The 13,369-nt window shown below is 41.8% G+C and overlaps 1 protein-coding gene across 1 annotated transcript in view; it reads right to left on the bottom strand.

The window, feature by feature from the left end:
• Positions 1-13,369, bottom strand: part of DSCAM (DS cell adhesion molecule) — a 758,565-nt gene that overhangs the window by 257,082 nt on the left and 488,114 nt on the right. Inside the window, 1 exon segment of the mRNA XM_006024681.1 lies at positions 7,528-7,806. Coding sequence (XP_006024743.1) covers positions 7,528-7,806 — 279 coding nt within the window.

The raw sequence follows: 13,369 nt of genomic DNA, 5'->3' as shown, positions 1-13,369 counted from the left end.
GATAAGCTATAGTGCTACAATGACATTTTAAGCCTGGCAAATTCGTTTATTTCCTCTGCTTGCTAGAAACAGTCCAGTAAATCAGACATAGGTCAGGTAGTGGTCTAACACCACATTGTTCACTAATGTCATCTTTGCTGATAACAATTAATTTTATTCTCGAGGATTAAAAATAAATTTTTGCATGCCATCGTTTTTTTTAGAAGCCCAGGTATACCTTTTGACCAAACATACTCATCACATGCTTGGTAACATGTTGCAAATATGCAGGAGTTCAGACTAGATGCTCATGATAGTCCCTGGGCACTTCTAACCCAGGGATAATTCTCTGAAACTGTTTCTGACCCAACTATGGTTTAATAGACCCTTAACACAGAGAATGATTCTGAAGGCTCTTAACATGAGCTTCTCTGCAAAGTCACTAGAACGAGTAAAAAAGAAAACCTAGGAGACTGTCCCAGAACCCAATGTTTCATTTTTACATGGAGCATTTGTACTTTACATTTAGGTCATCCTGTCAAAATGATGGCAGAAATTTAATCAGCCAAAGCAACCATTGATGTTTTAATGAATGAGATCATTAAATGCTGTACTTTACCAGAGATGAACAGTTATTAAATTTGGTCATTGGACCTATGGGGTCAATTTAGCTGGTTTAGTGAAATCATTTGCTATGCAGTTGTAGAAAAGAGATGTGCTTCTGCAAAATGAGACAATGTATAGTGGTTCATGTTGATCAAGTCTAATGAGAGCATTAAATATGAAGTGAGATTTTCAAGAACTGCTTTCAAAGCTGGAGTGTAAATACCAACAAGGAAAATAAATGATGTACGCAGCACTGGCAATGACCATTTGTCTTTTTTCCCCCTTATATTTCAATCACAGAGTGCATTTACTGCATTATTTTCCCCTCCAAAACATCAGGGAACAGACATGCATGCTCTTCCTTTATGGAATATTCAAGGCTCTGGACTCCTCATTGGGTGCCTAACTATCTGATAATCGAAGATATACTTGGCAAGCACAAAATGAAAACACACTTATGCTAAATGCATTAAGGGGGGGGTGGTTATTAGGTATTTAAAGACCTTATCTTCATTGAAACTCATGACGTGTTCACTCAAAGGAATTTTTAAATCATGATTTATGCATCCAAGACTTACTCTGAAACCTCTGTTCTAGTAATATTTGAGAACCTGAGAATTCATAATACATTTATGAACTTTTTGTCCACAAGTTAAAACATTTCTCAGTACTCTTTATTTCACAATTATTTTATTATGCGTTGTATAGGACTTCATCACAATAATCTTTATATGGATTTTTAAATAGCTTACAAAAGAGAGAAAATCCTTAATTCAATTCTATAGAAAGGATATAATCTATGGAAGAAGCTGCTGAAATAATTCAGACTGGCCTGGGGGTATGATTAGGTTGTGGCAGGCACCTTGGGGAAGTCCTTTAGGTTACAAGACTGACTGATGCCTGCACTGGCCAAGGCCAGAAGCCAGGAGGTGCTCCTGCATACCTCCCAGCATGCTGGGCATTGCTGAGGGTGGCCAAACCCACCTGAGCCCGGGCCATCCCTGAATGGTTGCAGACCATGTGCCCCCAACCCCATAGTGTCACCAACCACAGACCCTCCACACTGAGCCTTAGGCTTCCAGAGTTGGTCCTGGTATGCCTGGCAACTTTGCTGGTGACTGCATGGGAGAAGCTGCAGCTGCTGGAGGGTAGGGGAAAGGAGCTGTAGCTGCCAGGCCACATAGCCTGGCTGGGCCAGCAGGCAGCCCAGAGATGGCAGAAGGGAGCTAAAACAATCCTCAAGGGAAGTGACTGTATTGACTCCCCAGCCCCCCTTCCCCCGCTCTGGACTGCTGGGAGCTGAGACTGGGCAGAGGAGCTACATGGATGGCTCTGTGACAGCCCAGGACTGGGGCCAGTTAGACACTGGGCTGGAGCAGCAGAGTGTGAGCATTGTTCCAGTGAGCTGCCCTGCAGGGGGCGGGGGTTCATGTGGTGTTGGAGGGCTCAAAGCATTTTGGGATTCTGAGGAACTGTGAGGTAACATGAGTTGGGATGGGATCTGGGACACAAGTTCGATAGACCAATTTAACCTAAATCAGTTAAGGTTGATACACTGATCCTAGGGTTGCAGTTAAGACTATATCCATCCAGGTTTATCTTAAACTAGGTTTGGCCATTTTGAAAGTGGTATATGTGCACTGAACTTCTGTTGTGTTACAGGTTAGAACTGGTTTCTGATCACTTATACCAGTTTACGTGTAATGTTTGTCTTCCTTAGTGCCTATACTGGGGAAATCGTTCCAAGGCTGGAATGTTGTTTTCTTTTGTTTTGGTTTTGTTTTAAAGTCCTCTTTATGCCATTTTTGTTCTTTATTACAGCATTAAAGGGTTGCAACAATAGTGAACACCTTACCTAAGATACAGAAAAAATGAAGAGACGTACTTCTCTGCCCCATCATTTTCAAGGTTTGCAAAATGAAGGAGTCTAAAGATGACTTGCATAAAATACCCTGATAACTCGATACCCCGCAAAATTCAAATACAAACAAACTTCATGTTTAAACATTGCAAATGATATAATCTGAAATAAAATTATGAGAATTATCTTCAATTGTAAACTGACAGATTCTTAGGGGATGGTGTAGCCCCTCCAAAAGTTCATACATGTACTAATGCCTAAATTTTAGCAGGCAATAAGCAGCTCCTAGTCTGCTTTCAATCAGCACAGAAAAAAATAAAACTTCCTGACTGCTTACAAACATAGGGGAAAAAACCCAGTGCTTTACTTTAAACTCCCACTCCAAGCTCAACACATGCTCAGAAGAAGCAGTGTGCTAGCTGCACCCCAATTTCCCAACGTCTATATAGATTGGGTACTTTAGTGGGTCTTTTTTGGCACTTTTATTTAATAGCTGATTGAATTAGCTATTAGATAAAAGTGTCAAAAAGTCCCACTGAAGCACTGGATCTATACAGATGCTGTGGAGGTGGATTGAAGTAATGCACTGCTGCTTCCAGTAAAATGTGTTTGTTTTTTTTCCCACATCTGTCAGCAGCCCTTGAGATTAAGTATCGGCAGAAAACTCCTTTTCAATTTAACTTTAAAAAGTATTGCATTTAAAAGCTATTTGTAAATTTATCCATGTACTGTTAAATAGTAGAGACTCCCATACATTTTCAAAATAATATCTTTGCTATAAAAAAAAAAAATCATGGGTTAAAATGAACAATAAGTGTAAAAAGAATAGGGGAAAACATGTATAATAATAATAGGCTTCTTCTGTCTGTCTGCAGCACTCTGACTGGTTGTCTTGGTGGCCAAACACAATGCTTACTGACACAACCAATCAGGGTGCTCCGGACAGACAGATGCAGGCTCCACCAAAGAAACAAAAAAAGCAGTGAGGGGCCCGAGTGGGTCGGAGCTGTCAGCAGACCCTGAGCTGCAGGAGACTCCAGTGCTTCCCTTTGTGGTAGCAGTGCCCCCCAGGACCACTCAGGCAGGGTGGCAAAGGGTGGGTGCTACCTGGGGGGGTGCGGCCACCATGGAGGGAAGCACCGGGGTCCCCCAAACCTCAAGGTCCACCGGCAGCTTGCTCCCCAGCCATGGGAGACACAGGCAGGCTTTGGGGGGGAAAAAAAAAAGATCAGGCCCCTCGCTGATTTTTTTTTTTCCTCAGCGGAGCCTGCCCACGCAAACTGCCACCAGGTTGTGCAGCCTCTGAGCTGCAGGGGAGCCTAGTGCTTCCCTCTGTGGTAGCTGTGCCCCCCAGGGCTACCAGGCAGGGTGCTAGCTGCATGGGTGCAGCCCCAGCTCGCAGGCACCACCCACCATGTCCAATGGCGTATGGGGTGCTGGAACCCCAGGCGTGCTTGGGGAAGCTTGGCCTTGGTGGGCTTCCAGCATGCTGTGCACTGTCCTTCCTGCCTTCCCACCACCTGGGACCACCTGGCAATTGGCTGGCTGCCCTGGGAAGGCAGCAGGAGGGCAGCCTGGATGGTACCTTTCAAGAGTGAGAAGTTTTGATTCTGTTACAGTATTTGGTCAAAGGATAACTAAAAACCTTGTTTTTAAATAAATACTTTTGCAATAAAAATGTAATCACAAATGTTTTGTAGGTTTCAGCTAGTTTAATCCTAGTCCCCTTTGATTTCTGACAACAGCACACAACTGCTGTCCACTCTTGTATCCAGAATCATGCTCTTTGCATAAAAGAGATCTCTAAGAATCCATCTCCTGCCGTTTGGAACACATGGCTCAGAAGCTGTTGCATAATATAGATTAGAAAATAGAAGTATGAAAGTACCATTTGTTTCCCTTTATTTATAGGAAAACTGCATATCTTTTTCCTTTAAAAATATTTTCGTTACATGACACACACAAGATGAAGAATGAGATGACAAGGGACTGGGAGGCTCAGAGAACAGATTGTTGGAAATGTAGTCTTTTACTTCAGGGTGTTTGGGTCAAATTGAATCCAGAGTAGTAGTGAGCAGATGTAACCCTGTGATATCTGATAACCTGGCCTCATGTGAAATGAGGTAATAAAAGGATAGGGAGAGGGTCAGTCCAGCCCTTAGTGGAAAATTTAGTCTAATATTAAAAAAAAAAATCATCCTAAAAATAAGATGTATTACCTTAGAGGTGGAGTAGGGACCCAAGGGGAACCTAAGTGATTTAGCATTCAAACTGAGAGAGGCAGAATAGATTGAGTTGGCTGAAGTAACAGCAGGAACTAAAAGGAAATGAGCAAGTGAACCAAGTGCTATTCACTTGTGCATGAAAGGAAGCACAAGAGAAAAAGTGGTATCAGAAACAGAGGCAGAGGGGAGAGAACAGGCCTGCTGGGATTTTACTGGTCTGGATATGTTATAATGGAGCATGGCTGAGGGGACAGGGAGAAAAGACCAGCTTTCATAGGCCCAATAGATTAGATGCCACCAGAACTCACTGTGACTGACTGCAAGAAAGTCATGCCCATCAGAAGGTGCTGAAGGGATTGGGGAAGCTTGCAAAGACGCACCATTCTTTGAAAAAGAAAAGGGCTGGGGAATCTGACGTTAGCAACTAAAACCATGATTTGGGGATGACGGGATTGGAAAACAACAAAGTAGAACAGGAAAGGGCTGTTAAATGTGCAAAGATGAATAAAACAGATAATTCAAGAATTATTGGATAACTTGGAGAAATGTAACATAAAACGATAAGGTTTGGAGAAGTAAAAAATGGAAAAAGGGATGGCAAAGGCAAGTAAGAAAATGCTGTTTATTTTATACAGTAGACAATAAACCTCAAAGCCCACACCTATATATATTACAAACACAATGTAGTCTTTCCATTGCAAAATGGAAATAAGAAAGCTATATAGCCTGCTGTTACTCTAACCAGAGAGCATCCAGTTAGCACATGCTTGAATCCCAAATGAGTTACAGGTATGCTCTTTAAGGCTGAGTGCAAATATTCGGAGAGGTTAAGAGGACATTAGACCATGTTGAAAATGGCTACCTGATCTAAGGTAAGTCAAGATGGGGGGCGCTAGTGGGGAGGGGCTGAGAGGATTGTGGGGGCAAGCAGGCTCAGGGTGGATCAGGGGTTCATCAGGGGAACAGGGGGCAAGTAGGATCTGTAGGGGGTTACTGGGGTCCAGGAGGGTCTGACAAGGATCAGGAGAACTCGTGGGGTCTGCAGGGGCTATTCTTAGTCCCCTGACCCCACCCCCAGTGAATCTACATCCCTTCCACCCTTCCCTCCACCAATACTTACTTCCTTGGCTCTAGCAGTGGCAAACATTAATAAATTTGCTGGTGCCAGGAGCAGCTTGCAAGATGGGGAATTGAGGAGGTTGACTGGTCTGTGGGGAGGGGGAAGAGGGGCAAGGGCCTAAAAAATAGATCAGTGCTAGGGGTCAGGTAGGGAAAGTGAATCTCCAGGGCCTGGGTGAGCAGCTGGGCTTTCCCAGCCTTGGTACTATGCAGGTAACTGTACAGAAGTTCCATGCACCAGCCTAACCTAGATTGAGTATGTCTGATACTATATTGATCCAGGTCTATCTTAGACTGGGTTCTGCCATTTTAGACCAGTCTGTACGTGTGGAACTTCTGTACAGTTATGGGTTTAGATTGATTCCCAATCACTGAAAATGGGGCAATAAGTTCACACCTGGGTGAACTAAATTAGATCAACTGGCCATTTTAACTTGATCTAACTTCCTTCTAACATCCCTGAATGTCTTGCATATTTAATCCCTGACCCTCTGTTAACGTGATCATCTTCTTGAATAGTAAACTATTCAGGACAGACATATTGGAATTATATAGGACCAAAATTGTAACAATACTATAAACAGACAATGTCCCTGAGACTGTAGCATCAGGAACAATCCTACACAGACCCTTAGGTAATAGCCTGAATATGAATTAACAGGAGGAATTGCTCAAAATTCTTTTGTTACAATTTTCTTTAAAAAAAAGCCTTTTTGTCGAATAGAAATATTTTACAGGTTTTTCATTAAAAACCCCTCTAAAGCCTAAATAGTACAAACATGAAAAAAAATGTTCTTTCAAGCAAAATTTTTCAGTTAAACCAAACCTGTGAGTAGAGGAGTGCAAGATCCATTTGTGGACTTAAAGTGGAGCTTGATTAATTTATGTACAGAATTACATGATAGGGTTGCCTTTAACAGAAGAAGCCTGAACTCAATTACCTGAATTTCCTTTCCTGTTTAATTTCCTTGAGAAAGTTTTTTTAAAAATGGCTTTTGAGAGCTGAAATAGGGGAGGAAGAATACCCATTAGTTTGGGTTTTTTTCCCTAAAGAAAATGGAAAAATCTTTATAGAAAACATTTTAAAAAATGAAAGAGTTTGTTTTCATTACATTTTTCACAGGGAAAAAATGTTTTCCAGTGCGTATCAACTGAAAGGTCTTTCTTCTCTCTCTTTTGTTTTTAGGAGTCTATATTCTTAATCCATTTCAAGGCTTAAGTTATGAGTATGAGTATGAGAGCTAAGAGTATATGAGAAGACATAAGCCGTAATATCTGAATAAAACAGAAGTATTTAGAAAAACCAATGGAAAGAAGATTAAGTCTCTCCCCTGCAAAAGACAGTAACAAGAAATCTTGATATACCCTTACTTATTGTCATAATTTGTTATGTAGAAGAGGGAGAATCAGACTAGATTAATCCAATATTGGTTCAAATGCTTTGATCCCAAAGGATGTGTGAGTCAGTGTTACAAAATATTTTCCATAAATTAAAACCAGTAGCTCCCATTTGTTCCCTAATGCATTCCTTGGATGTTGATTAGGTTCAAGGCTCACTACATTCAGAAAGAAAGAGTCATATTTGTTTCAGTGCCCTCTTGTTATCTGTTTTCCTTGATGAGAAGAGGGATTACCATATTTTCCACTAGTTTATAGCTCCCATCAAACAGATGTCATTTGGAAATACTGATGAATTCTGTTTAATTGGTGCCCTCCAGACTAATTACATCTGCTTACCTCTCACAATTAATTGGCTTTGGTGCTCCACAGCTGCTGCGTCATTTCTTGCTATACAGGTGTAATTCCCATTATGCAGCAGTGAAAGATTAGAAATCCTTAAGGAGCTGGTGAAGTCAATGTTGTCAATGGTAACTCCAAGACTGTCTGGGATTGGCCTGCCATCCTTCTGCCAGGTTATTGTGATTGGCAAATCCCCTGAGACTACAACACATGGAATGAAGACTCGCTGCCCAATGGAGAATCTTGGAGACTCAAAAGGCTGGATGAAAGGTGGAACTGAAAAGAAAAAAGAAAAAGCATTATTGCAAATATACAGCAGAATTAGGGAAAACTATCATGAACCAGACCTTGGGTATATAATACGCTGTGTATGTAATAGAAGTTGTAGCTATCTAGGACCTTTCAGATAAAGATCTTTATATTCTTCACCAACATGAATTAAACTTCACAGCATTTTTCTGCAATAGGTCCTATTTTCTCTGGCTAACAGTTTAATAAACAGAAGCTACAATCTGTTTAAACACCTGAATTTTGGAGATGCTCAGCACCCACAGTCCCAGTGAAAATCAAAACAACCACCTCAAAAAAAATCAGATCCTACATCCTCATTCGGCATGTTGTTACCTAAAGAAATCTTCCTTGACAGTCTAGGAAGTGGTTATCACATTGAAGAAACAGGTTGTAGTGACTTGCTGAAGATCTCACAATAAAGTTGATATAAATCTAGTGTTCTGACCACTCTGACTGTCTTTGTGTTACACAGTTCAGCATAGTTTAATTCTTTATCATTATTATCAGGGTTTCTTTCTCATGGTTCTTAGTCTTTCCTTAAAAAAATATGTTTGCCTGGGTGTTTTTAAATTATTAAGAAATCTATAATGCACAGGTTTCTTCTTAATATTTATATGCTAACACATGAAAACCTTTACAGGGATATTCTTGCAAAGGATTCTGAACATTTTTAGTTTCTTGTACACTAATTTTCAAATAGTTCTGCCAGGAATGCAACTAGCCCCACTATGTTCAATGGGTCTAATCCAAAGCATAAGGCCCCTAAATACATATTTGCAAAATCAGCACTTTGGGGTAAAAATGGACATCTATACGGAAGGCCAGCATCAATTTCAGCTCCCTGAAGGCCTGCGTAATATTATTTTTCATTTAAATGGCTGTGCAAAAACAAAAAACAAAACAAAACAAAAAGCCTTAAAAAAACCCATGATTGGAACAACCTTCCAGCCTCAAATTCATCCTTTCTTTGATAAAAATAAAATTCCATTTAAAAGAAAGTTTTCATCAGGTACCTATATTAAAAAAATGGTTAGGTAAATAAAACCAAGGAAGCTGCTGTAACCTGCTTTTACCCAAGACTGCCTAGGAAACTCACACACAAGAATTGGGAGACTGAGATTCAAGTTCCTTCTTCCTCCTGAGGAAATTTGAATCAACATCTCTCAGGAGAGGGCCCAGATCACTAAAGTATTTTCCGGAGTCAGTTGCTCTCAGTCTCTCCTGTTGATGCTGTTAATACTTTCATTAAAATATACATTCACAGAGCCAGAGAAAGAAAGACACTCAGGAACTGATATAGGTTGGGTTCTAGTTAATATTTAAGTATTTTAGGCAGAATGGAACAGCATCAAGACATATTGAGTGAGGCCCACTGGAAACTACCATACAGTTGTACATATATTTGATATGGGAGAGACGAGATATAGTAGACATATTTAACATGTTTCTTTCCTCCTCCTTTCCACCAGAAATTTAGACATTTAGGTGTTGGTAGGAATCAGAAACAGTCTTATGGATCAGGAAGTCTTTAGAAGAGGCAAGAATGTGGCTTCACTGACATCCCCAGAAGCATTCATTATCCAATGTTCAGGAAGAATAGCAAATATGGTAGGTACTCAGTTTGGTTTAACAGAGGACTCTTCGGTGATCTTAAAAACAGGAAAGGTAGCTCACAAGAAGTGGAAGCTTGGACAGATGACTAGGGAAGAATATAATAGTATTGCTTGGGTATGCAGGATGAAATCAGAAAAGCCAAAGCACAATTGTAGTTGCAGCTAGCAAGAGATGTGAAAGGTAACAAGAAGGGTTTCTAAAAGTATGTTAGCAAAAAAAAAGGAAGGTCAGGGAAACTGTGGGTCCCTTACTAAATGGGGGAGGCAATTTAGTGACAGATGATGAGTAAAAGGCTGAAGTACTCAATATTTTTTTTTACCTTGGTCTTCACAGGCAAAGTCAGCTCCCAGACTACTGCACCAGTAACACAGTTTTTGAAGAAGGTGAGCAGCCCTTAGTAGTGTAAGAACAGGTTAGAAACTATTTAGAAAAGATGGATGTATGCAAGTCCATGGGGCCAGATGCAGTGCATTTGAGGGTGCTGAGGGAACTGGCTGATGTCAATGCAGAGCCACTGGTCATTATCTTCGAAAACTCATAGTGATTGAGGAAGTCCCAGACAATTGGAAAAGGGCAAATATAGTTCCCCTCTTTAAAAAAGGGAAGAAGGAGGATCCAGGGAACTACAGATGAGTCAGCCTCACCTCAATCCCCAGAAAAATCATGGAGCAGGTCCACAAGGAATCCTTTTCTAAGCACTTGGGGGAGACAAAAGCGATCAGGAACAGTCAACATGGATTCACCGAGGGCAAGTCATGTCTGACCAACCTGAATGCCTTCTCTGATAGGATGACTGGTTCTGTGGATATGGAGAAAGCAGTGGATGTGATATACCTTGACTTTAGCAAGGCTTTTCTTATGGTCTCCCACAGAATTCTGGCAAGCAAACTGAGGAATTTTGGGTTGGATGAATGGAAGGTAGATAGAAAGCTGGTGGATCATCAGCCTCAATGGGTAGTGGGTAGTGATCAATGGTTTGAGGTCTAGTTAGCAGCTGGTATCAAGTGGAGTGCCCTGGGGGTCAGTCCTGGGGCCAGTTTTGGTTAATATCTCCATTAAAAATCTGGAAAATGGGATGGATTGCACCCTAAGACTGTTTACAGATGACACAAAACTACAGGGTGTAGTAGATACACTGGACAGATTCAGAGTGACCTAGATAAATTAAAGGATTGGGCCAAAAGAAATCTCATGAGACTCAACAAGGACAAATGCAAAGTCCTTCACATAGGATGGAAGAATCCCATGCACCGCTACAGGTTTGGGACCAACTAGCTAAGCACCAGCTCTTCAGAAAAGGACTTTGGGGTTACAGTGAACAATAAGCTGGATGGCAGTCAACAGTGTGCCCTTGTTGCCAAGAAGGCTAACTCCATACTGGGTTACATTAGTAAGAGCGTTGCCAGCAGATCACGGGAAGTAATTATTCCCCTCTATTCAGCACTGGTGAGGCCACATCTGGAGTACTGTGTTCAGTTTCCCCCCCCCCGCCCCCCCCACCCCAAAAGGATGTGGACAAATTGGAGAGAGTCCAGCAGAGGGTAACAAAAATGGCTAGGGGACTGGGGCACATGACTTCTGAGAACAGGCTGAGGGAACTGGGCTTATTTAGTCTAGGGAAGAGAAAACTAAGAAGGGAGTCAATAGCTGCTTTCAACTACCTGAAGGGGAGTTCAGCTGGACTGTTCTCAGTAGTGACAGATGACAGAACAAGAAGCAATGGTTTCAAGTTGCAGCAAGGGAAGTTTATGTTGGATATTAGGAAAAAACTCACTAGAAGAGTGGTTACCTAGAGAGGTGGTGTAAGCTCCATCCTTGGAGGTTTTTAAGGCCTGGCTCAACAAAACCGTGGCTGGGATGATCTAGTTGGGAATGGTCCTGCTTTGAGCTGGGGGGTTGGACTAGGTGACCTCCTGAGGTCCCTTCCAACCCTCATTTTCTATAATTCTATGATTCTTGCTCCATTTCCTTTATGGAGCCTAGGGACAGATATCTTGGAGGAGTAGGTAATGTGTGTTCCTTTGCTCTGTTCCTTCTTATTCGTATATGGTTTAGGTACTCCTGCTTCAACTGTAGTAAAAACCTGAATTCAAGGTAGTGATGTTAATCCCTTTAAAATGGCCAAGGCAGAGTTGGATGGCATGTATGTGTGTGTCTGAATATAAATATATGAGAAACAATTAAGATATTAAAGAGCCAGATTCTCTCCTGGCGTTACTCCCCTGACCTCCAGGATCATTATAATGCTGTGTCACTCGATGGGGAGGAGTTGTGACAATGCACAGTTGTCATATATTGATGCAATGTCAAGGCTCAAATATCTCAATGCAGGATGTCAGAATGTGATTCATTTGTGGCTCTCTGTGGCTTCTTTCAGAGTGAAGGGACTAATCCAGCTGCTAAAGCAGCAACTGTTATATTTTTCCTCACATTCTGTAATGCATCTTCCCCTCTAGCACCACTCAACTTAATTGGACCTGTTTGGTTCAGTTTTGCAAATTGTGAATATCAGCCATACAGTAAAAACAGTGATTTGTGCATTTCTTTGAATTTATGGGATCTGAAATTAAATCTGGTTTTTCACTTCAGAGTGCAAAAGTCACAAAATAGGAAGGAGCATTCAGCCACTTGCAATGTCCTTAATGCAACTGAGACATTTGCAGGAGATATATTTTTAACTGCTTCTTTATGGCAACAGAACAAGGCTCTCACATTTATTAACATACAGTTTGCAACGTAAATGGGCATGAGACGTTTCTAGAATCAGACATTCAAAAAGTTTTGACATAACCTTTCTTCTAAATGAATGTAGATATCTGCTAAATGGGACATGGAGCCCACACACTTAATGTGTTGGCTAACACAATTCACTTCAAGCTTTTTTCCTAGTCTGAGGCAGCTTTACTGAAAAAAGTATGCCAAATTTCAGAGCAGGAAGGCCAATTGGTTCCGCTTTTTCTATTGGAAAGGCAAACAAGATTTAACCAAGGACTGACAGAGAATAAACAGTACTTTAAATAAGGTGGCATACCATATTTTCTCATGCATAACACCCTGGAATATAATACACACTTGTTTTTGAAAGGCAGAAGGAAGGGAAAGCAGTGGCAGGGAGGCAGGCCAGGGGGAGGGGCAGGCAGCATGGGAACTAAGTGGCCTGACCTCTTCACCTTGGCCCCTGTCCTTTGCCTCCTGCCTCTTCTCCCCCTCCTCCATGGTTCCTGTGCCCCCTTTCACCTTCACTCCCTACCTACTCTCCTTTTGCCTGTTCCCACTATGGTCCCTGCATCCTCCCTGCACTTTGCCTTACCTTGTGCTGACACCACTGGTGCCTGCCCCCTCTCCCCACACTGCCCCTTACCCTCAGCTCTGGCTCCAGTTCTGGTTCTGGCTCGGACTCCACAGTGGCCCAGGGCAGGGGGCTGGAGCCACCATGTGCTCCATGTGTTGGACCAGAGCTGTAATTTCGGGGGGATGGGGTGGAGAAAGAGGAAGGCAGTGCAGGACAGATACGATGCAGGGCAGAGGCAGTGGGGGCAGCAGCTATGGCTGCAGTTGCTGCTGCAGCTGCAGTTGCGGCTCTGACTGAATCTGAGCCTGGTTTGGCACCAGTGCTGGAGCAGCGACCTACCCTTTGCCTTGTACTCCATCTAAGATGAGGGGCTTTTTTAGATCTGGGACTTGAGTCCAGTTCATCATTCTTGTTACTTCCATTTTACACTTGTATGACTTTAGGTATACTGGTGTATAAATAAAGTAAAATAGGCCATAAATCACTTAAACATTTACATAACTTCAGATTATGGTGTATACTTTTAAAATGTATTATTAAAATGTAAAGATATAGTGAAGAGTTCTCTGATAATAGCTTAGACTTGATCAAACAGGTCTTCAGATCCTGTAGATTTTTTTTTCTAATATGCTCAAAGCAGGC

This window comes from Alligator sinensis, unplaced genomic scaffold (genome assembly GCF_000455745.1).
Source record: "Alligator sinensis unplaced genomic scaffold, ASM45574v1 scaffold424_1, whole genome shotgun sequence".
Classification (NCBI taxonomy): domain Eukaryota; kingdom Metazoa; phylum Chordata; order Crocodylia; family Alligatoridae; genus Alligator; species Alligator sinensis.
This window is presented reverse-complemented; position numbering and strand designations above follow the sequence as displayed.